The sequence below is a fragment of the Pelophylax lessonae genome, assembly GCF_965119305.1.
Source record: "Pelophylax lessonae genome assembly, chromosome: 2".
Classification (NCBI taxonomy): domain Eukaryota; kingdom Metazoa; phylum Chordata; class Amphibia; order Anura; family Ranidae; genus Pelophylax; species Pelophylax lessonae.
The window spans coordinates 732,605,016-732,625,941 of record NC_138769.1 but is presented as its reverse complement, the minus strand read 5'-3'; the positions used below and the strand labels follow the sequence as shown (position 1 = coordinate 732,625,941).

Below are 20,926 nucleotides of genomic sequence, written 5' to 3'. Positions count from 1 at the left end.
CCATGTGAGGCTTGGACTTTACAGGGCTACTTAGTGAGGGTGTGCTGTCCCCCGAGTCCGTGCGGGGCGATCTGGAGCGGTGGGAGGCATTATCTGTGTCCTCCATCGGTGCCGAGTCAGTATGCGGCATGTCCACCGCTAGAGAGCAGAGAGGCGGCGGTGAGGGCGGTCTCCCGCCGCCATCTTGCCGGAGTCCCGCCGGCCGCACAGGAGGAAAGTATGCCGGCAATTTCTTTATTTGTGCGGATCCGCGCCCGTTCCTCTGCATCTCTGGGCGTCGTGGAGGAGCTCCCGCACTAGGGGAAGGTACCTGGGCGTGTGAGGCTGCCGTTGGTGTCGGTCGATGGACGATTCTCCCTGGGCTAGCTGTGTGCTTAGGGTCATTGTCTTGTTGGAAGGTAAACCTTCGGCCCAGTCTGAGGTCCAGAGCACTCTGGAGAAGGTTTTTGTCCAGGATATCCCTGTACTTGGCCGCATTCATCTTTACCTCGATTGCAACCAGTCGTCCTTTCCCTGCAGCTGAAAAACACCCCCACAGCATGATGCTGCCACCACCATGCTTCACTGTTGGGACTGTATTGGACAGGTGATGAGCAGTGCCTGGTTTTCTCCACACATACCGCTTAGAATTAAGGCCAAAACTTTCTATTTTGGTCTCATCAGACCAGAAAATCTTATTTCTCACCATCTTGGAGTCCTTCAGGTGTTTTTTTTAGCAAACTTCATGCGGGCTTTCATGTGTCTTACACTGAGGAGAGGCTTCCGTCGGGTCACTCTGCCATAAAGCCCCGACTGGTGGAGGGCTGTAGTGATGGTTGACTTTCTACAACTTTCTCCCATCTTCTGACTGCATCTCTGGAGTTCAGCCACAGTGATCTTTGGGTTATTCTTTACCTCTCTCACCAAGGCTCTTCTCCCCCGATAGCTCAGTTTGGCCGGACAGCCAGCTCTAGGAAGGGTTCTGGTCGTCCCAAACATCTTCCATTTGAGGATTATGGAGGCCACTGTGCTCTTAGGAACCTTAAGTGCAGAAGAAATCTTTTTGTAACCTTGGCCAGATCTGTGCCTTGCCAACACATCGGCGTGGAGAGAGGTGGCTTCCTTCCAAAGCGAACGTGTCTTGGCAGGATGGTTCAATCCGTTGGCATTAATTGTCACTAGCTTGATGGTCATGACACTTGTGGTAGGTTCATGGTAGAGAGGGCATCACCCGTGGTGGACATTTGGGCACAACGTGGTACGTTGAGAAATGGGTAAGAAAGAAAGAAAAATAAACGGACCAAAAAAAAGAAGAAAAAAGGACAAGGCCTAAAAATAGGGCCGTCTCAGCAGCCCGGGAGCGAGAAATCTCACAACATGACCGGGGGAGGGCCAGAGGGAGAAGCATCTTCCAAGGCCTGAGACACTGGTCGTAAGATCAAGTGCGACTAGGGCTAGGTTGGGTAGATGAGGGCCTGGAGGGCCATTTGCGAGAGGCTACATGCCATTCGGCTTCCAGTGGTCATAGAGGCGAGTGGTCTGATGCACTGGCAGGGTCCGGTGGGAGAATGTTACATCTCCGAAGCATTGTAAGGCCTTCATCCAGGGACCTTATCGTGATAGTGGAACCTCCATGGGTCACTAGGAGTGTCGCCGGATATCTCCATTTGTGCTGGATTTGATGATTGCGCAATGCCTTTGTAACGGTAGACAGGTTACGTCTGGCTTGCAGCATGTGTCTGGAAAGGTCAGGCAAAAGTTGTACATCGCAATAGGGATCCAGAAGTGCACCCCACTGCCTGGACGCCAACATAATTTTGTCTTTCACTGTGTAAAAGTTGACCCTAAGCAGGACATCTCTAGGCACATTTGAGTCCAGGAAGGCAGGTTCGGGCAGCCTGTGGATTCTGTGGATAAGCAGATCCGCATCCGACAGGGAAGGTACTAGCAGTTTGAAGAGTGAGGTGACATGTTGTAACAGGTGGTCAGGAGAGATCGCCTCAGAAATGCCCCGCAGTTTGACATTATTACGTCTGGAGCGGTCTTCCAGATCTGCCACTTTGTTTTGCAGACGTGCAATTTTTTCAGTATGGGAGTTTAGCTTGTCAATTACTGAAGTGATAGTTTCAGCATGGTTCTAAACAGAGTGTTCAACATGGTCAATGCGAGACCCCAGTGCTGAGATTTCTGCAGCTGCATGTCTGCCTGCATTGAGGTCCGCAGGGAGTATAACATGTCCCTCATTGTGGCTTCAGAGATGGGATTACCCCCAGAGGGTAGTTTTTCACATCTAGTTTGCATAGAGAGTAAACTAGATGTGACAGTGGCTAAAACAAATCAGCACACAGGGCTCATACAGTCTCTGCAGGAACAATTGGACTCTGCTCTACTTAAAGTTGAGAATCTAGAGAACAGGTCCCGCAGATACAACTTTCGGCTGCAGGGCCTGCCTGACTCTGTCACGGACATTCCGACAGCTATTCAAGGGTTTATTAGGACCTCATCCCGGACATCCCCACGCATAAACTGGAGCTAGACCGGGCCCACAGAGCACTGGGGCCTCCCAGGAGAGATGGCAGTCCTAAAGATATTGTGGTCAAGCCTCACTTCTTCTCAGTTAAAGAAGAAATCCTTAGCAGAGCTAGAAGTGCTACGCAACTTACCTGTCAAGGTCACCCAGTTCAAATATTTACCAACCTGGAACCGTCCAGAATCCAACGCAGGAGATCTCTGAAACCGTTATTGTCCATTCTATCTCAGAAAGAACTGAAATACTGGTGGGCATTCCCATTTGCTCTTAAGTTCACATACAAGAACAAGACCTATTCCTCTTCAAGCTTCTCAGAAGGGGAAAAATTGCTTCATCACCTGCATTTTCTCCCTCAAGCACCGGACCCAATCCCCTCCTCCTCGAGCTCTGGATCCTCCAAACGCCCTAATCTATCTAGTCCTATTGCTCCTTGTGGCACAAGTCGAACTTCAAGCGCTCCAAGGATTGCAAGCCTCCCAGATCATCTTCGGATGACTTTCATACAAATTTCACATCTGGAGCATTATTTCTCCTCTCAGTGACTTCCTCCTCATACACTGAGACTGGCAAGTTGTTGTGTTCTTGTTGTCTGCCAAATGACTGCACTAAATTTAACTTTTGAATTTAGTATATGATTGCTAGAGGTACAGTAAGCATTCACTGTATACACAAGTTGGTGGCGGGCTGTTTAGGCCACAAACATGAGCTCACATGGGTTGAACTGACAGCAAAGAACGTAGTATATGATGGCTAGAGGTACAGTAGGCGTTCACAGTATACACAAGTAGGTGGCGGCCTCTATAGGCCGCAAAAATGAGCTCACATGGGTTGAACTGACAGCAAAGAACGTAGTATATGATGGCTAGAGGTACAGTAGGCGTTCACAGTATACACAAGTTGGTGGCGGGCTGTTTAGGCCGCAAATATGAGCTTACATGGGTTGAACTGACAGTAAAGAAGGTAGTATATGATTTCTAGAGGTACAGTATGCGTTCACTGTATACGGAAGTTGGTGGCAGGCTGTTTAGGCCACAAACATGAGCTCACATGGGTTGAACTGACAGAAAATAACATACTGTAGTATATGATTGCTAGAGGTACAGTAGGCGGTCACTGTATACACAAGTTGGTGGCGGGCTGTTTAGGCCGCAAACATGACCTCACATGGGTTGAACTGACAGCAAAGAACGTAGTATATGATGGCTAGAGGTACAGTAGGCGCTCACAGTATACACAAGTTGGTGGCGGACTGTTTAGGCCGCAAACTTGACCTCACGTGGGTTGAACTGGCAGCAAAGAACGTAGTATATGATTGCTAGAGGTACAGTAGGAGTTCACTGTATACATAAGTAGGTGGCAGCCTCTATAGGCCGCAAACATGAGCTCACATGGGTTGAACTGACAGCAAATAACGTAGTATATGATGTCTAGAGGTACAGTATGCGTTCACTGTATACACGAGTTGGTGGCAGGCTGTTTAGGCCGCAAACATGAGCTCACGTGGGTTGTACTGACAGCAAATAACGTAGTATATGATTGCTAGAGGTACAGTAGGTGTTCACTGTATACACAAGTTGGTGGCGGGCTGTTTAGGCCGCAGACATGAGCTCACATGGGTTGAAATGACAGCAAAGAACATAGTATGTGATGGCTAGAGGTACAGTAGGCGTTCACAGTATACACAAGTAGGTGGTGGCCTCTATAGGCCGCAAACATGAGCTCACATGGGTTGAACTGACAGTAAAGAAGGTAGTATATGATGGCTAGAGGTACAGTAGGCATTCACAGTATACACAAGTTGGTGGCGGTCTGTTTAGGCCACAAACATGAGCTCACATAGGTTGAACTGACAGAAAATAACAGTATATGATTTCTAGAGGTACAGTAGGCGTTCACTGTATACACAAGTTGGTGGCGGGCTGTTTAGGTCGCAAACATGACCTCACATGGGTTGAACTGACAGCAAAGAACGTAGTATATAATTGCTAGAGGTACAGTAGGCGTTCACTGTATACACAAGTAGGTGGCAGCCTCAATAGGCCGCTAACATGAGCTCACATGGGTTGAACTGACAGCAAAGAACGTAGTATATGATTTTTAGAGGTTCAGTATGCGTTCACTGTATACGCAAGTTGGTGGCAGGCTGTTTAGGCCGCAAACATGAGCTCACATGGGTTGAACTGACAGTAAAGAATGTAGTATATGATGGCTAGAGGTACAGTAGGCATTCACAGTATACACAAGTTGGTGGCGGTCTGTTTAGGCCACAAACATGAGCTCACATGGGTTGTACTGACAGCAAAAAACGTAGTATATGATTGCTAGAGGTACAGTAGGCGTTCACTGTATACACAAGTTGGTGGCGGGCTGTTTAGGCCGCAAACATGAGCTCACATGGGTTGAACTGACAGCAAAGAACGTAGTATGTGATGGCTAGAGGTACAGTAGGCTTTCACAGTATACACAAGTTTGTGGCGGGCTGTTTAGGCCGCAAACAGGAGCTGACATGGGTTGAACTGACAGCAAAGAATGTAGTATATGATGGCTAGAGGTACAGTAGGCCAATGAGCCAATTTCAGACCATTCTGCTCCCAGACGTATATCTCAAGGATCAGAACATTCAGGGCTATGTGAGATGATTACAGCTACACACACCTACACAGGTTGAACTGGATGGACTATTGTCTATATTCAACCTCACCTACTATGTAACTATAGAGTTGGTACGATGCATAGTCCATAAATTGCGGAAATAATGGATTGCCTTGGAGGGGCAGATGCTTGGACATTGCTGAGGGAACTCCCAGATGTTTTCTTACTTCCCTCCATGCTATCATAGTGTCTCGGAAAAAGAGAACATGTTGTTGAAGGTGCACGGGCAGAGCTGTAAAGGTGCTGTGTAGCACTCCAGTAGGCACAATGGGTGGGCTAGTTGAGGCTCAATGTGGTAGTTGGAGTAGGTTGAGGATTCGGTGATCCAATCCAGGCCATAACGTAGGAGGCAAGACAGATTATACAACCTAATATTGGGCAAGCCAGCTCCCCCCCTCGCTCTTCGGAAGGTGAAGTTTGTCAATGGATATCTGGGGTCTCCTCCTATTCCAGAGGAAAGCCGTAAAAGAGATGCTGCCGCTGACTGATCCCTCCTCCTCCTCTGCAGGAACGCCAGAGGAGAGAGATCGTCAGCTCCTCCTCCCTCCCTCCCCTTCTCCTCCCCCTCCCACCCACACTCCTCAGAGATGTGTGGACAGGAAAGAAGCTGCAGACAGCGTGAGGTAAGTGAGGTCTCTCTCCTGCAATAATGTAAGGGGGGTCTCTGTGTGGGGGGCTCTCTGATGTGAGGGGGGCTCTGTGTGTGGGGGGTCTCTGATGTAAGGGGATCTCTGTGTGTGGGGCTCTGATGTAAGGGGAGCTCTGTGTGGGGGGCTCTGATGTTTAATGGGAGCTCTGTGTGGGGGGTCTCTGATGTAAGGGGATCTCTGTGTGGGAGGCTCTGACGTTTAATGGGAGCTCTGTGTGGGGGGTCTCTGATGTAAGGGGGGGCTCTGATTTAAGGGGGGACTCTATGGGGGGTCTCTGATTTAAGGGGGGCTCTGTGGGGGGCTCTAATGTAGGCAGGCCTCTCTGAGGGTCTCTGATGCAAGGGGGGCTACGTTATTAGTGATCATAGAAAAGAAAAGTCAAATAAAGTGCAAAAAAGGTGCAAAAAATGTGCCAGCGGGGGCGCCACAGGATTAGCTTGCACAGGGCGCCTGAACACCTAAGGCCGGCCCTGCATGAGGGCCTTTTCCATGACAAATGGGGACCATGCAAATACTTTACCCTTCCTGATGACTACCTACGGGAAATTGTTCAACCTGGCTGAGGGACGGGGGGTCACGGGGGGCTGGGTTCAGGTAGCCTTCACACACTTTTTCTTGTCTCTTTCACCCCTCTCCCTCTCCTGAGATCTTTATGATCACTGTGCCCCTAATTTTATAACCTATAATCAGTGGTGGGATTCAGCCGGTTTGCACCGGTTCTTTGGAACCTGTTACTAACATTTAACAAGTTTGCAGAACCAGTGTGCAAGCCGGAGATCCAGGCGGCAATTTGAAATTCCCCGCCCCTGTGCTCAGCTGGCTTCTCCATTCAGCGCACTCAGCAATGTCTCCTCCCCATCCAGAGTCCCGACCCCACCCCCGAGTCGGCTCCCGGCCTCCCGCGCAAATGATACATCCATACAGGTGCTGCTGTACAGGAGTCCTATGAGAGCCGGAGGACACAGCAGGCTTGTCTGCAAGGCCGGCCCCCCTTGTCCCCCCTGTCATACACAGGTCGCCCTCGGTCGGAGTCTGGGATATGCTGAGGGATCACCTATCCGTGCTGCTGCTGGAGGGAGCCCAGGTGACCAAGGATGAGTGTGCTGCAGCTTGGTAATGGTGAGTGAGATGACCCCATATTCCCCACACACCATCCCATCCGCCACCCCACTCTATCTCCCCTGGGGACAGGGACCCCTTCTTTCCTGGGAACAGGGACCCCTTCTCCTCTGGGGACAGTGACCCCTTCTTTCCTGGGAACAGGGACCCCTTCTCCTCTGGTAGCAGGGACCCCTTATTTTCTGGGGACAGGGACCCCTTCTCCCCTTGGGACAGGGACCCCTTCTTTTCTGGGAACAGGGACTCCTCCTTTTCTGGGGACAGGGACCCCTTCTGCCCTGGGGACGGGGACCCCTTCTCCCCTGGGGACAGGGACTCCCTTCTCAACAATTTGGCACAATTTGTTGTATTTAAAAATACTTTTACTTGGAGATTGAACACAAAACTTCTGCAAAATCCTGTACACAGGAGATAAATCCATGTTTGGAAAACTATTTTTTGGATAACGCTTCCTCTGGCGACGATCCTTTCCTCCTTTGGAGAGCACATAAGGCGGTCGTCAGGGGGACCTTTATCAAACTTTGTATTTGTTTATGGCAGTATAGCTACTTTATAATACATTTCCTCCTTTGATGGAATCACACTATGTAGCTGTTTATGGAGAATTCGGATACTTGCTGGAGGATTTCATTTCATCCGAAGCATACAAGTCACCAGGAAGATCTGACAGCTGATGGGCTGAGTTCATCCCTGGGATTTCTCTATGCCGATAAATATCGGTGAGTGTATGTCCACAGGAGGGGGGGGGGGGGTACAGTTGGAGTTTGTTACACTTGTTTGGGAAGAAGAAAAATAATAATCTGATATATTTATGCACAGGCGGATGAAGAAGATTAATCGCTCAGATTTATTGTGTTAGGACTTATTTGAATATATTTTCCTTTCACTGTAAATTTGGAGATTTGATGAATTATGAGATACATGAACTTTTGATGTGATTAGGATCATCAATAGTTTTTTTTTTTTTCTTAGCGCTGTATATTTTCCGGATTAGGTGGAATTCATTAACACTAGAAGAGAGGTGCTATTTGGAATGGAGGGGGCAGATGACATTTTCAAAGAGGTGAGGTCCTCCGGGGTGACTTCTTTTTTTTTTTTTTTCAAAATATTTTATTGGTTCATAAAAATATAAAGTTACAAACTTACAATCAGCCAAAGTTGGCAAAAGAAACAGTACAGTATTGTACACAAAAATGTAGAGTTACAAACGTACAATCAGCCAATGCTGGCAAAAGTAACAGTACATAATTGCATAGAACAAACATCATTAATAACCAAGGGGAACTGGGACAACTCCACCCTGTGAAGCGCATCTAGTCGAACAGGGATCTGAAGTGGAAAGAAACGGTGGTGAAAGTAGGAGTAAAAGAACTAGACACAAAAGGGGAAGCGAACCATCAGGAGAACAAAGCAGTCAAGTCGGGCAGGTCCGTGTCGAGGCCCATAGCCTGGGTGATCAAAACCCAGGGACGGGAGACAGGGGAGTCGTCCGGGAGGGGGAATGACGAAAAAGCCACTAAGTCGTGCAGAGAAGGGGGGGAGCTAGTTGTCCGGGCCCGCCCAGAGACAACGAAGCTTCCAGCGGAGGACGAGGAGGGGAAGGGGGCGGGGGGAGGAAGGAGTGGAGGAAGAGTTGACAGGGGAAGGGGGGAAGAGAGGGAGGGGAAGGAAGAAAAAAAATAAATAAATAAAGGGTGGGGGGGCGGAAATAATGATAAGCATAAAGAATTGTGTACCGGAGGGGTCAGCGAGAATAGTACCACAGGGTCTTTACTGACAGAGTCGGGAGTATTCAGGTGTAGAAGTATAGTAAATCCAGCATGCCCATTTTTGTGATGTTTGGAAGGAGCATCTCTTGCGATGGCAATAAGCTCTTCCATCTCCGCTACCTTTGAGAGGTGCTGGAACCACTGCTTGACGGTAGGCACGTGCGTGGTCTTCCAAAGTGCCGGGATGCACTGCCTGGCGGCGTTCACCATGAGAATCGCCAGGGATTTAGAGTAAGTCCTGCTGGAAGTAGAGGAGTGGTGCAAAAGGTATTGGGCAGGAGTGAAGGCGACGTCTGCTGTGGTCACTTGCGTCACAATCCTATGAACTTCCTCCCAGAAGGCAGTGAGGCAAGGGCAGGTCCAGAAGATGTGGAGGAGCGTACCAGGTTCAGCGTTACACCTCCAGCAGATCTGTGAGGTGGAAGGGAAAAGCTTATGTAATCTAGTGGGGGTGTAGTACCAGCGGCTAACGAGTTTGTAACCGCTTTCCTGCGTGGTGACATTAAGTGAATATTTGTGGTTGTTGGTATGGATAAGGTCCCAGTCTTCTGGGGTGAAAGTAACTGCCAGCTCCGCTTCCCAATCCTCGCAGCGCTTGAGCTTCCTCTGCTCGGGCTCATCTAGCAAGAAGGAGTGGATGGTGGAAAGGAGTTTGCGGATCGGACCTTCCCGTTGGCACAGGGAGTCGAACGGGGTCAAGGAGGACAAGGAGGGGCATATGCGAGAAAGAGACTTGAGGTACTGCTGGAGGAGCAAGTGTGACCAGGGAAGTAAGGGGGGCATGCCGGACTTTTCAGAGATGGAGGATATGGAGAGAGGTGCGTCATTGTCCCAAAGATGGTGGACTCTCAATTGGTCTTGAGCCCAGTTCGAGGTCAGGTAAGTACGCTGCATGCCAGGAGGGAAGTCGGGATTCAAGCGTACAGGAGTCATAGGACCAGGAACCGTGGAGATAGAGCGAGACACGGTAACTGACCGGAAGACTTTCAGAGAGGGACCAATAAGGGGGTGAAGTTTAAGAGCAGGGGGGATGTGTGCGTCTTGGAGCCACGGAGATGAGTGGAGATCCAGAGAAGTAAAGCTCTTCTCTATGGAAACCCAATCTTTATGAAGCTCATGTATGTTCCAATCTGCTATTTTAGTAAGGTGACAGGCGGCGTAATAGTTATACAGGTCAGGAAGGCCAATACCTCCTTTAGATTTTGGCCTCGTGAGAATTTTATTAGAGATGCAGGGCTGTTTGTCCCCCCCACAAAAAGGCAGTGCTGATACGACGGTAGGTTTTGAAGAAGGATGGGGGGAGCAATATGGGGATCGTTTGGAGGACATAGAGGAGGCGGGGTAGAACATTCATCTTTAGGACAGCCGCCCTGCCGAACCAGGGCAGCTGCAGCTTGGACCAGGACCGGAGATCTTTCGATATTCGTGCAATGAGCTGTGGAAAGTTACGATCGAATAGGTGTTGGAGATTAGATGGAATTTTGATGCCCAGGTAAGTGATGGAGTCCGATTTCCACGCAAATGACAGCGCTTGACTTCCGATTGGGGTAGGGTGACATTCAGCGCGAAGGACTTGGAGAAATTAATCCGAAAGTTGGAAAGAGAAGCGTACTTGTCGAACACTTTGAGGAGTGCAGGCAGAGTCGTGATGGGGTCAGTGAGAAACAACAGTAGGTCGTCTGCATAAGCGGCGATCTTGTATGTTCCGTCAGCGAAGCGAACCCCGTGGACTGTGTCGGTTTGTCTAATCTTGTGGAGAAGGGGTTCCAGTGTCATGATAAAAATCAAGGGAGACAAAGGGCACCCTTGTCTAGTACCATTGGAGATATGGAAGGCACTCGACAGAGTGTTGTTAACACGTACCCGTGCCTGTGGCTTAGCATACATTGCCATGACATATCCAAGGTACCGGGGACCTAGTCCCCAGGCGGAGAGCGTCGCCGCCATGAAATCCCACGACACCCTGTCAAATGCCTTCTCAGCGTCCAGGGAGAGCAGGAACCCCTTCTGGTTAGTGGTAGAGAGGACATGGTGCAGATTAAGCGCTTTGATGGTGTTATCCCGAGCCTCGCGGCCCGGGACAAAGCCAACCTGGTCTCTATGGATCCCTTTGGGTAGGAGCGGGAGTAGCCTGTTAGCCAGAATCTTCGTGAACAGCTTGACCGGGGTGACTTCTTAACCTCTATATGGTCATATTCTGGTGACCACATTTGGAGAATTCCCTTGCTTTCACTCTACCTGATATAAATGGAACAAAGATGAGAAAGTAAATGTCTGTAATTGGGCACAGAGAGCAGTAACATCCTGTCCAATTATACTCTTCTTTACTCAAAACTCAATATATATCTATAATTTACCTATTATTCCTAATGATGGATTTCTTTTTTTTTTTTTTTTTTCCCCAAATCAGGTGATCAGAGGGAAGGGGAGGGTGAAGGTCTGACTTTGTGTCTGGAGGTAAAGGCCTGAGAGGGAGGGGTGGGAGGGAGTTTTTGAAAGGAAAAAAAAAATGATTTGCAGCAAAGTTCTTATTACTGAAATAATATTTTGTGAATTCAAATGTTGATGGATTGGCTCTTTAAACGCCAAATTAACAAATGATATTCTAGATACAAGGATATAAAACAAACATTATACATGAGTAGCCGCCAGTATAGATTTGCAGCAATATCGGACAATAAACATACTCAGAGTATAAAAACATGTTTATCATGGTGAGCAGATAATGATACATTGCATATTAAACATGACATTGTGTAATCAGCTGAGACATTTGTATGTATAACAATCTCTCCCATCCCATCACACAAGGATCTCATGTCACCGGCTGATGTTTTTCTTCCAGGCTCCTTCTACTCAGCTATAGATGAGCAGAGTTCTGTATTAGAGGGAAATGTTTCCTGATGGTCACTCTTCACTCATCTAATGTGAAGATCATTCTAGAGGGAGATGTGAGAAGATTCTTTTCTGTGTAGAAAAGAAGATAGAAGGAAGAATGGGACACACACTCAGGATGATGGAGGTTTTTGCAGCCTCTGTGTTCAGCCTCCTCAGCAGCTCCTGACAGCTGTAAGTGACCCCCGATAAGTGACAGTCCAGTGAGCAGATCGGGTCCCCGATGAAAACCGGGCAGCGTTCTATTTCAGATAAAAGTCGGTTTTCTATCTACCGGGGAAACACAACAAGAGAGAGAAGATTCTCCAACTACTCCATGATACTGAGTGGGCGTGTCTGATGTGTAACCAATAGCAGAGCGTGAGGCTTGTTGTGTACCGACCAATAGCAGTGTAGGAAGTTTAACTATATAATCCCAGAAGAGGTGAGTGGGGAAGTTTATCTGTCCAATAGACTTTCTAGAATCATGACTGAGACTGAGAGCGCCCCAGCCGCCGCTCCTCCAGCGGAGCCCGCAGCCAAGAAGAAGCCGGCTAAGAAGGCGGCAGCCGGAGGAGCCAAGAAAGGCAGCAAGAAGCCGTCCGGTCCCAGCGTGTCCGAGCTCATCGTCACAGCCGTGGCCGCTTCCAAAGAGCGCAGCGGGGTCTCCCTGGCCGCTCTCAAGAAGCTCCTGGCCGCTGGAGGATACGATGTGGAGAAGAACAACAACCGCCTCAAGGTCGCCATCAGGGCGCTGGTGACTAAGGGGAGCCTCGTCCAGGTGAAAGGACATGACGCCTCCGGATCCTTCAAGATCAACAAGAAGCAGCAAGAGGGCGACAAGGCCAAGAAAGCCCCCAAAAAGAAGCCAGCAGCTGCGGCCAAAAAGCCAGCCAAGTCCCCTAAGAAACCGGCGGCCAAGTCCCCCAAGAAGGCAGTAAAATCCCCCAAGAAGGCAGCCAGCAAAGCGGCCAAGAAACCGGCAAAGGCTGCAGCTGCCAAGAAGGTGACAAAGAGCCCCAAGAAGCCCAAAGCTGCAGCCAAGCCCAAAAAAGCCGCCAAGAGTCCGGCTAAGAAGGCGGCAAAACCCAAGGCAGCAGCCAAGCCCAAGAAGGCCGCTCCGAAGAAGAAATAAATCCAAGCAGCAGCCGGAGGCCTCCTTCATCTACACCCCCCAAAGGCTCTTCTCAGAGCCACCCACCTCCTCCTAACAGAGCTCTACATACCGAACACCGACCAGGAGCCTCATTATACCTCCTACCTCCACATCCTCATCACATTCTACACTGACTACTTACACCTCATCTTCTCACAGCCACCCACCTACCTCCTCCTCACACATCGCAACCCTACACAATCCCCTCTATAGAACAATTCCATCATACATTCATACAGCGGGAGATCCGAACGCATCGTGTGTGCATCGATATCGGTTATGCAATCCCCGGTGTCACATCTAGAAAACGATCATTCGGCAGTTTTCTCTAAAAGCTCTCATTGGTAGACAAATGAAGCACAAGCAACCGATTGGTGCAGCGGAGCATTTTCAAATTGGCCGCCAAAATCTCACAGCTTTGATTAATGTAACAGTTCCCTCCCAGAGGGGAGATTGGGAATAAATAAACTAATAATGGGAACAAAGGGGTTCCAGGGGAGTTCCCCGGATTCTCCCCAGCAATGATTTGTTTTCTATACAATATGGGATATATTCTTCCTTCCAGTCTCTCCATGTGTGCAGCCCCGGCCGGCTCTGATCTCCTCTCATTACACAGTGCTAGTAGAGGACATGACTGCCCCTTCCCTAGTGACACCCCCATGTGGACGCCGGTTTATTCCCCCAATATTGTCTCTTCAGCTGATCAATCACCACATCTCTATCTTTGCCAAGAGAAAACCGATAGAAGTATCTAGAAAATCTGATGAAATTATTGTTAGGTGTAAAAATGAGACACAGAAATGGTGGATGGGAAGTCAGTGTGTAGCTGTGTTCCCCTCCCCCTCTCTATCCGGGAATTATTGTATTGGGTTAGAGAAAAGCAGAGGAGATTCTCCAAGTATAGATTGTTCATAAAAGGTATGAGTTGTTACTTTGTGATGGATTGATGATGGAAATAATTGCACTAATGAATAAATACCGAACCCCCCATCGAACTTTTGTACTTTTAAAGGCGAATTTTGCTTCTAGAAATATGTCTCCGACAAATCGGCTACAATTCTATCAGTTGAAAACTATTATCATTGAACGGATATAAAAGTAATACAGGGTCTAGATAAAAGGAGAAAGGAATGCAGCGAAGCTTCTCTCTTCAGTGGATAAGATGAGAATTTCCAGACTGGATTTGGGAAAAGAAAAGAGGGAAGCGGAGATCTCCCCGGCGGGGTAAATTGGCTCGGTGTGATCATTGTACAAAAACTCATCACTAGAATTCTATTACAGCACGAGGAACCGATCCATACATTCATCTGAAAATAAATATATATAAATAAAAGTGTAATGCAAGTTGTTTGTATTCGCCCTGTAGTCAGGGTAATAGATATATAGAGCTCTGTATATAGGAGGATGTGGTGGCTCTGAAAAGAGCCTTTTGTTGGGATGATGGGAGTAGTAGTAGGGGTGGTGGTTCCGCTCCCCCTCTATGCCCTCTCTCCGCGGATGCGGCGTGCCAGCTGTATGTCTTTGGGCATGATGGTGACCCTCTTGGCGTGGATGGCGCACAGGTTGGTGTCCTCGAAGAGTCCGACGAGATAAGCCTCGGAAGCCTCTTGCAGAGCCATGACGGCGGAGCTCTGGAAGCGCAGGTCGGTCTTGAAGTCCTGGGCGATCTCTCGGACGAGGCGCTGGAAGGGCAGTTTGCGGATGAGCAGCTCGGTGGATTTCTGGTAGCGGCGGATCTCTCGGAGAGCCACGGTGCCGGGCCTGTAACGGTGAGGCTTCTTGACTCCGCCGGTGGCCGGGGCGCTCTTGCGGGCGGCTTTGGTGGCCAGCTGCTTGCGGGGAGCTTTCCCTCCGGTGGACTTCCGGGCGGTCTGCTTGGTTCTCGCCATCTTTACTCAACTCTCTGCTGGAACAGTGAATGTGAATCATTGCCGCTCTGCGGAGCCATTTATACACTTCACTGCCTTCCGATTGGACAATAAAAGCACAGCCCTTTTCATGATTGGTTTACTTAAAAAAAAGCGGCATTTTTTAAAATGCCCGCCAAAATCTGCACGTTATCTTCGTAAGTAGAGATGTCTTCTTTGTGTGGGATGGGGGAAGGGAGTTCCTCTACATCATACAAGCGCTCTCTATTACCAAAAAGAGAAAATATTCATCAGAAATATCTTTATATTCAAAGATTAGAGACTCCTTATAGATTTAGGAATTATAGACTGTGAGAATGGACTGGCGGTAGATCTCTACCTTTCTATATGATGGGAAATAAAGGATTTCCATGTTTCATTATCAGATCTGTGTAGGATCATGGAACTGACCTCTATCAGTCATGTAGCAGTTATAGATTTCCTCATATTAAAACTAGAATAAGAAAAAAGTGAAATGACTGGTAGAAATCATGGCACTGCCAGATATGTACAATGAATCAATAACACAAATATTTCATGTCTGAAGAAGCAGATCTGTCCCCTCTTAGAAACATTGTAAACATTTTGCTGATTTCTAGTTACAAAGTAAATGAAATTCTCTTCAGAGTATTGAATGGCTGAGGATCCTTTCTATCGGTTTTCCTTTCTGCCAAATGAGAAAATATTCATCAGAAATATGTTTAAAAATCAAAAGATCGGAGATTCCTAATCGGTGTAAGAATTAGAAGATCTGAGATTGGACAGTTTTTCTCCATAATACAGTAAATGAGATGACAGAAAATCCTCCTCCGATCTCACTGATCTTATTATTCCGTTCTTAGTGAATAACAAGTAGAAAGTTGACTTGCACAGCTTCTTCCATCCAGCACAATTCTGTACTAACATGGAGGGACAGATCGCTGAGCAGACAATGAATCGTCCCCCCAGCATTGCCCTCCCTGCTCCGGGCAGATCAGGTAGCACTCAGTGTGATCATTATTTCCAGATATTCCATGTGGATCAGCATTAAATCCTGAACATCAAGTGTTATCAAGTGCCTTGGATAATAGCTTTGGACAAAATTAAGGACCATTCACATATAAGATCAATTTACATATAAGTGGGGTCAATAAAAAAATGCTGCTGGTTACTCGTAGATAGACTACATAAAGACCAACAAAATATATAAAACTAGCGCAAATTCTATTCAGACCCAACTCAGGCTAAAAAAAAATCTTTAGATAGACTAATTTAATCTGACTGTAATAATATTAAGGTGCCAGTGCGTCTATATTAGATGCGGAGATAAATAATAGAACCTAGAGACCACAACTCCCAGCTGGTTAACCTAGTTTGGTAAAATGTATACAAATTGACAAAAATGTAAAAAAAAGTCCTGCACGCTGGAAATTATGTGATAAGGTGTAAAAAACGTATTTATAGTGCAAATGAATACTGTAAATCTGAATGCATATGATAATATATGTAATGGAGCGATTTAAAGTCTATTGTGCAAATGTAGCAAAATTGTAACCAAAAATTCGAAAAATGTGCGTAGTTAAATAACTGACCACTAGATGGCAGCTGTGTGACAAAATAAGTATAAAGTGACTATAGTGCAAACATCTGTGAAATCATTTATATAAAAATAATCAATAATTTATAAAACAAGGATATTGGTGTTACTATAACCTTGTACCAATGTGTGCAAAAAAACTTAAAACAGACCCATCATCGAAATATATAATGCAAAATTATATATGAAAAATTAAATAGTTTGCAAAGAAATCAATCTAGTCCCATAAACAGTCCATATACTGCTTCAAGCTAGTTTTTTGTGCAAATGTGCAAAAAGTGCCACTAAATTATAAAGTGCTTTTGGTGTCCACACGTGCAGATCCCACCGTCTGTGCAGGCTTTCTCTCTGAACTCTCCAGAACCTTAGCTGGAAACACCCAGCAAACTCGCTTTTGATAGACTCCACTTTTGGTTGTATAATACCTCCACAGCACTCTATCTGGTAGCAATCTTGCTTGATTCTATCCTCCACCAGGGATAGTGCTCCCGGAGATAGGGAGAAGGAGAGAAACAAATCCAACATAGCGTAATTCCGTTACAAAAGAACAAAGTTTATTTAAATAAATAGTTACACACACTCACATGACAATGTGTCAACCTGACACTAGGATTCTCGGCAATGAAAATAAATATAGAAGGAACTCCCGGCCGTCTCCAGCCCTGGTGTCCTGCTAGCTGTTTGCGGTGTTTTTCTCACAGCATCCTAAGCCACGCCCTACAATTTTGATACATTTGCACAATAGACTTTAAATCGCTCCATTACATATTATTTCCCTAATATATGCCATTGAAAGTTTATCAAATAATTTCCAGCGTGCAGGACTGTTTTTACATTTTTCTCCATTTGTATACATTAAACCAAACTATGTTAACCAGCTGGGAGTTGTGGTCTCTAGGTTCTAATATTTATCTCCGCAGCTAATATAGACGCACTGGGCACCTTAACATTATTACAGTCTGATCAAATTAGTCCATCTAAATAATTATTTTAGCCTGAGTTGGGTCTAAATAGAATCTGCGCTAGTTTTATATATTAGATCCTGAACACCTATCGCTGGATTCCCATTCCCCTTTCAATCAAATCTCTGTGTAATCATTATAATAGGAGTGCCGCTACCGCACCTTTCACCAATAAATCCACATACAATTATTCAAATACGCCTAAAAGATCTGATTGCTGAGAAGGGGACATGTTTGATCCAGGGAGTATTGCTGCAGAATAACACATGAAACGATATAGTGCAATGATGGGGTGAGATTGGTTGGTGTATGTAGACTGAGGGATGGAATTGGTTTGTACTCTGGTTATGTGCAGCGGCTGTGCCGGGTCCTATCCCATTCTAATAGAAGATGATGAGAGATCCGGGATTCTGGAGACATAATACAATGTGTGACCTCTCATCTGTTCCAGGACTCTGGAGGTACATGACTTGTGAGAGATCAGCAAAGGGTTCTAGATGTCCCAATCCATCCGTGCAGTGTATGACCTGAAGGATCCCATAGCAGAGAGTTCATTGTGGGGACTTTATATAGTAATCTGGATAGTAAGGTCACCAGTGGAAGGTGCGGTGTCGGAACATCTCTTATAAACAGGATCGATTGAAAGGAGAACTTTATATCCAGGAAGTGTTAATGGTCTAGGAAGCCTTCTCTGGTCAGATGTAATAAAAAGTCGGTTAAACGATTGTGATAATTATTGGGAAAGAAATGGCTTTCTAGATAATATTGGAAAACGGATCATTCTTCAGAAGACAATTGTCTATATTTTGGGGTGGCTAGAAGAATTTTTGTTCTTCAAACAAGTTGTATGGACATTTGAGTGCGCTCATATCTCTGGTATTCTTCCTTCTTTTTTTTCCGGTTGGGGTCATTTATGGAGGAGATCTGCACTCTGCTAAAAGCTGGGAGGTATTACGTCTCGTTTTGGGTGGGGGTTTGAAATGCTGAATTTTACGGTATTTTTACGATTTGTATTTACTTTATAAATCTATTATTTTAGATATTCCTATTTAAATTAGGATACTTTTATATTTAATTCACTAAATGTGAATATCCCGATGTCTGTGTATGTAGTGAGGGCATTTATTTGGAGGATCCTGGGTGACGTCAGAGACATGACCTCACCAGTAATGATGATGAAATGAAATCCAGTGGTCACCCAAAAGAAGTGAAAAGTTGCTCTTTCTGATGAACAAAGAGCATAATCGAGCGGGAAATTTAAATCAAGGAACTGCTGAGGATTGGATGATTGAGAGCACAGAGAGGCGGACTTATTGTGACGTCAGGACACTCCCTCCTCTAACCCCTCCCCATTATTCTCCATCAGGTCCGCACAGGCTGCATATAAAGCGAGGCTGGGTGCTTTTCCTTCATATTTGTCTGAGACACGAAGAACTTGGAGATGTCTGGTCGCGGTAAAGGAGGAAAGGGTCTTGGGAAAGGAGGCGCTAAGCGCCACAGGAAGGTGCTCCGGGACAACATCCAGGGCATCACCAAACCCGCCATCCGACGTTTGGCCCGCAGAGGGGGTGTCAAGCGCATCTCCGGACTCATCTATGAGGAGACCCGCGGAGTGCTCAAAGTTTTCCTGGAGAATGTCATCCGCGATGCCGTCACCTACACCGAGCACGCCAAGAGGAAGACCGTCACCGCCATGGATGTCGTCTATGCCCTAAAACGCCAGGGCCGCACTCTCTACGGATTCGGAGGCTAAACCCCAACATCCACCTACCCACTTCACCCCAACAAAGGTCCTTCTCAGGGCCACCCACCTTCTCCTACAAAGAGCTGTAACCATTCATTTCTCTAAGATCAACTTTTAGCACGTCGGAATGAAAGCTTTTTAGCTAAACACATATTAATCCGATTGTACAACTTTATTTTACTTGGAATACAACAGATCGAAGCGATCTAGTGTCTATATTCTCTCCGCTTACAATATCGTTAGATCACTTTATTCTTATTCAGCTAGCTTGTTTTGAGACACCGATAAACCCCTTTCTTAGGCATTATTCCCAGTCACCTCACATTTCTTTATAGAAATATTCGGGGTGTGATAAGGGGACAATAAATATCGCTCAGTGACATTTCTAGATGATCATTACTCTATTTTCTCATCATAAAGAAAGGTAGAAGTCATGTGACTGTCGTGTTCTGTGTATAGCGGTGGATTCCGAGCACTTGCAATAAAGGACATTTTTAGGTCAGTAATAATCCGGTCACCCCTCTCTAATCTGATTTAAATTAAAGTGTTGATCTGTTTTTCCGATCAAAGTTCTCCTCTGCTGATCTCAGTATTCAGGGTCGGATTTGGCGGTATAAAAGAAATTGATTTTTGTGTAACGATTTACACAATTCAGGCGGGTGAAATTTGAAATATTGGCCAATCAGAGTTGTGGGAAATCCCACAGCCAGCCACTAATGTCTTTCCTATGAGGCGTACAAAGAAAGTGTGCGATCTCTCTCCTTTCTCAGAGTAGAGGTCACGTGTTCAGTGACTTTCTAATCATCTCTACAGCAGGGCGGACTCTGAAGTATAAAACAACAAAACGGACGTTTATCAATGTATGGATTATCGTTGTGGAATTGCACTGTGAAATAAAGGGACCGTTGATGAAAGCTGCTGTAATATCGTGATGGTAGATGTGAGAGGATGGGAAGTGTAGAGAATTGTGGCGGGAAACATGAAGATTGAAGCAATCAGAACTGTGAGATGACATGACAATGTATATTTGTGTTGCGGTGAGAGTGAAGGGGGGGGGGGATTGTTTGTTATTTCTAGAATGATTTGTGATGAGAAGGATGGAGGAGAATGAAGAGGAGTCCCTGTAATGAGAGGACATTGCTCTATAAAGGGACACTGAAAGCGTTCCAATATAAACATCTATCATCATTTCTTATTACTGCCACGTGTCATCATAAGACATTGTTCCCCCCCATGGGGAATCACACCTTCTAGTCATAGTAAGTATTTTATTTCCTACGTGGAAAATAAATGCAATCTTTCATTGTTACAATCAGATCTCCGAATAACAATGCAGATGTATGCAGCTCTTTGTATGTAGATGTGGGTGGCTCTGAGAAGAGCCTTTGTGTTTGGTGATGGGGGAGTTGTTGGGGATTACTTGGTCTTGGCGGCCTTGTGGCTCTCGGTCTTCTTGGGCAGCAGCACGGCCTGGATGTTGGGCAGGACTCCTCCCTGGGCGATGGTGACGCCCCCGAGCAGCTTGTTGAGCTCCTCGTCGTTGCGGACAGCCAGCTGGAGGTGTCGGGGGATGATGCGGGTCTTCTTGTTGTCGCGGGCGGCGTTACCGGCCAGCTCGAGGATCTCAGCGGTGAGATACTCGAGGACGGCGGCCAGATAGACGGGAGCTCCGGCCCCGACCCGCTCGGCATAGTTACCCTTCCTGAGCAGGCGGTGAACACGACCGACTGGGAACTGCAGACCAGCCCGGGATGATCGGGTCTTGGCCTTAGCCCGAACCTTTCCTCCTTGTTTGCCGCGACCAGACATGATTCTGTGATATTGGAGTTCTCAAAGAGATGTGAATGGCTGGAGCCGCTCCCTTTCCTGTTATACGCTGAATGATATGACGTCTCGCCCTATGATTGGCCACGTTTGAAGTCAGCCAATGCTCTCTAGGTTTGTATCTAAACCAATCATTAAATGAGGAAAAAAATCATGACGTCACTCCCCATCACATGACTGAGTC

General features: G+C 46.7%; 3 protein-coding genes across 3 annotated transcripts; 1 reads left to right on the top strand and 2 right to left on the bottom strand.

The window, feature by feature from the left end:
- Positions 1-12,060: 12,060 nt before the first annotated feature.
- LOC309547591 (uncharacterized protein) lies at positions 12,061-12,708 on the top strand (the record flags this gene model as incomplete). Its single annotated transcript, XM_082247464.1, has 1 exon — positions 12,061-12,708. One exon carries the CDS (start codon positions 12,061-12,063, stop codon positions 12,706-12,708), a length of 648 nt encoding a protein of 215 aa, XP_082103590.1.
- Positions 12,709-14,207: 1,499 nt separating this feature from the next.
- LOC309547607 (histone H3.2) lies at positions 14,208-14,618 on the bottom strand (the record flags this gene model as incomplete). The annotated part of the gene is made up of 1 exon (XM_082247480.1): positions 14,208-14,618. The coding sequence occupies one exon, from the start codon at positions 14,616-14,618 to the stop codon at positions 14,208-14,210; it is 411 nt and encodes a 136-aa protein (XP_082103606.1).
- Positions 14,619-20,334: 5,716 nt separating this feature from the next.
- On the bottom strand, positions 20,335-20,727 carry LOC309547617 (histone H2A type 1-like; the record flags this gene model as incomplete). Its single annotated transcript, XM_082247490.1, has 1 exon — positions 20,335-20,727. One exon carries the CDS (start codon positions 20,725-20,727, stop codon positions 20,335-20,337), a length of 393 nt encoding a protein of 130 aa, XP_082103616.1.
- Positions 20,728-20,926: the final 199 nt, after the last annotated feature.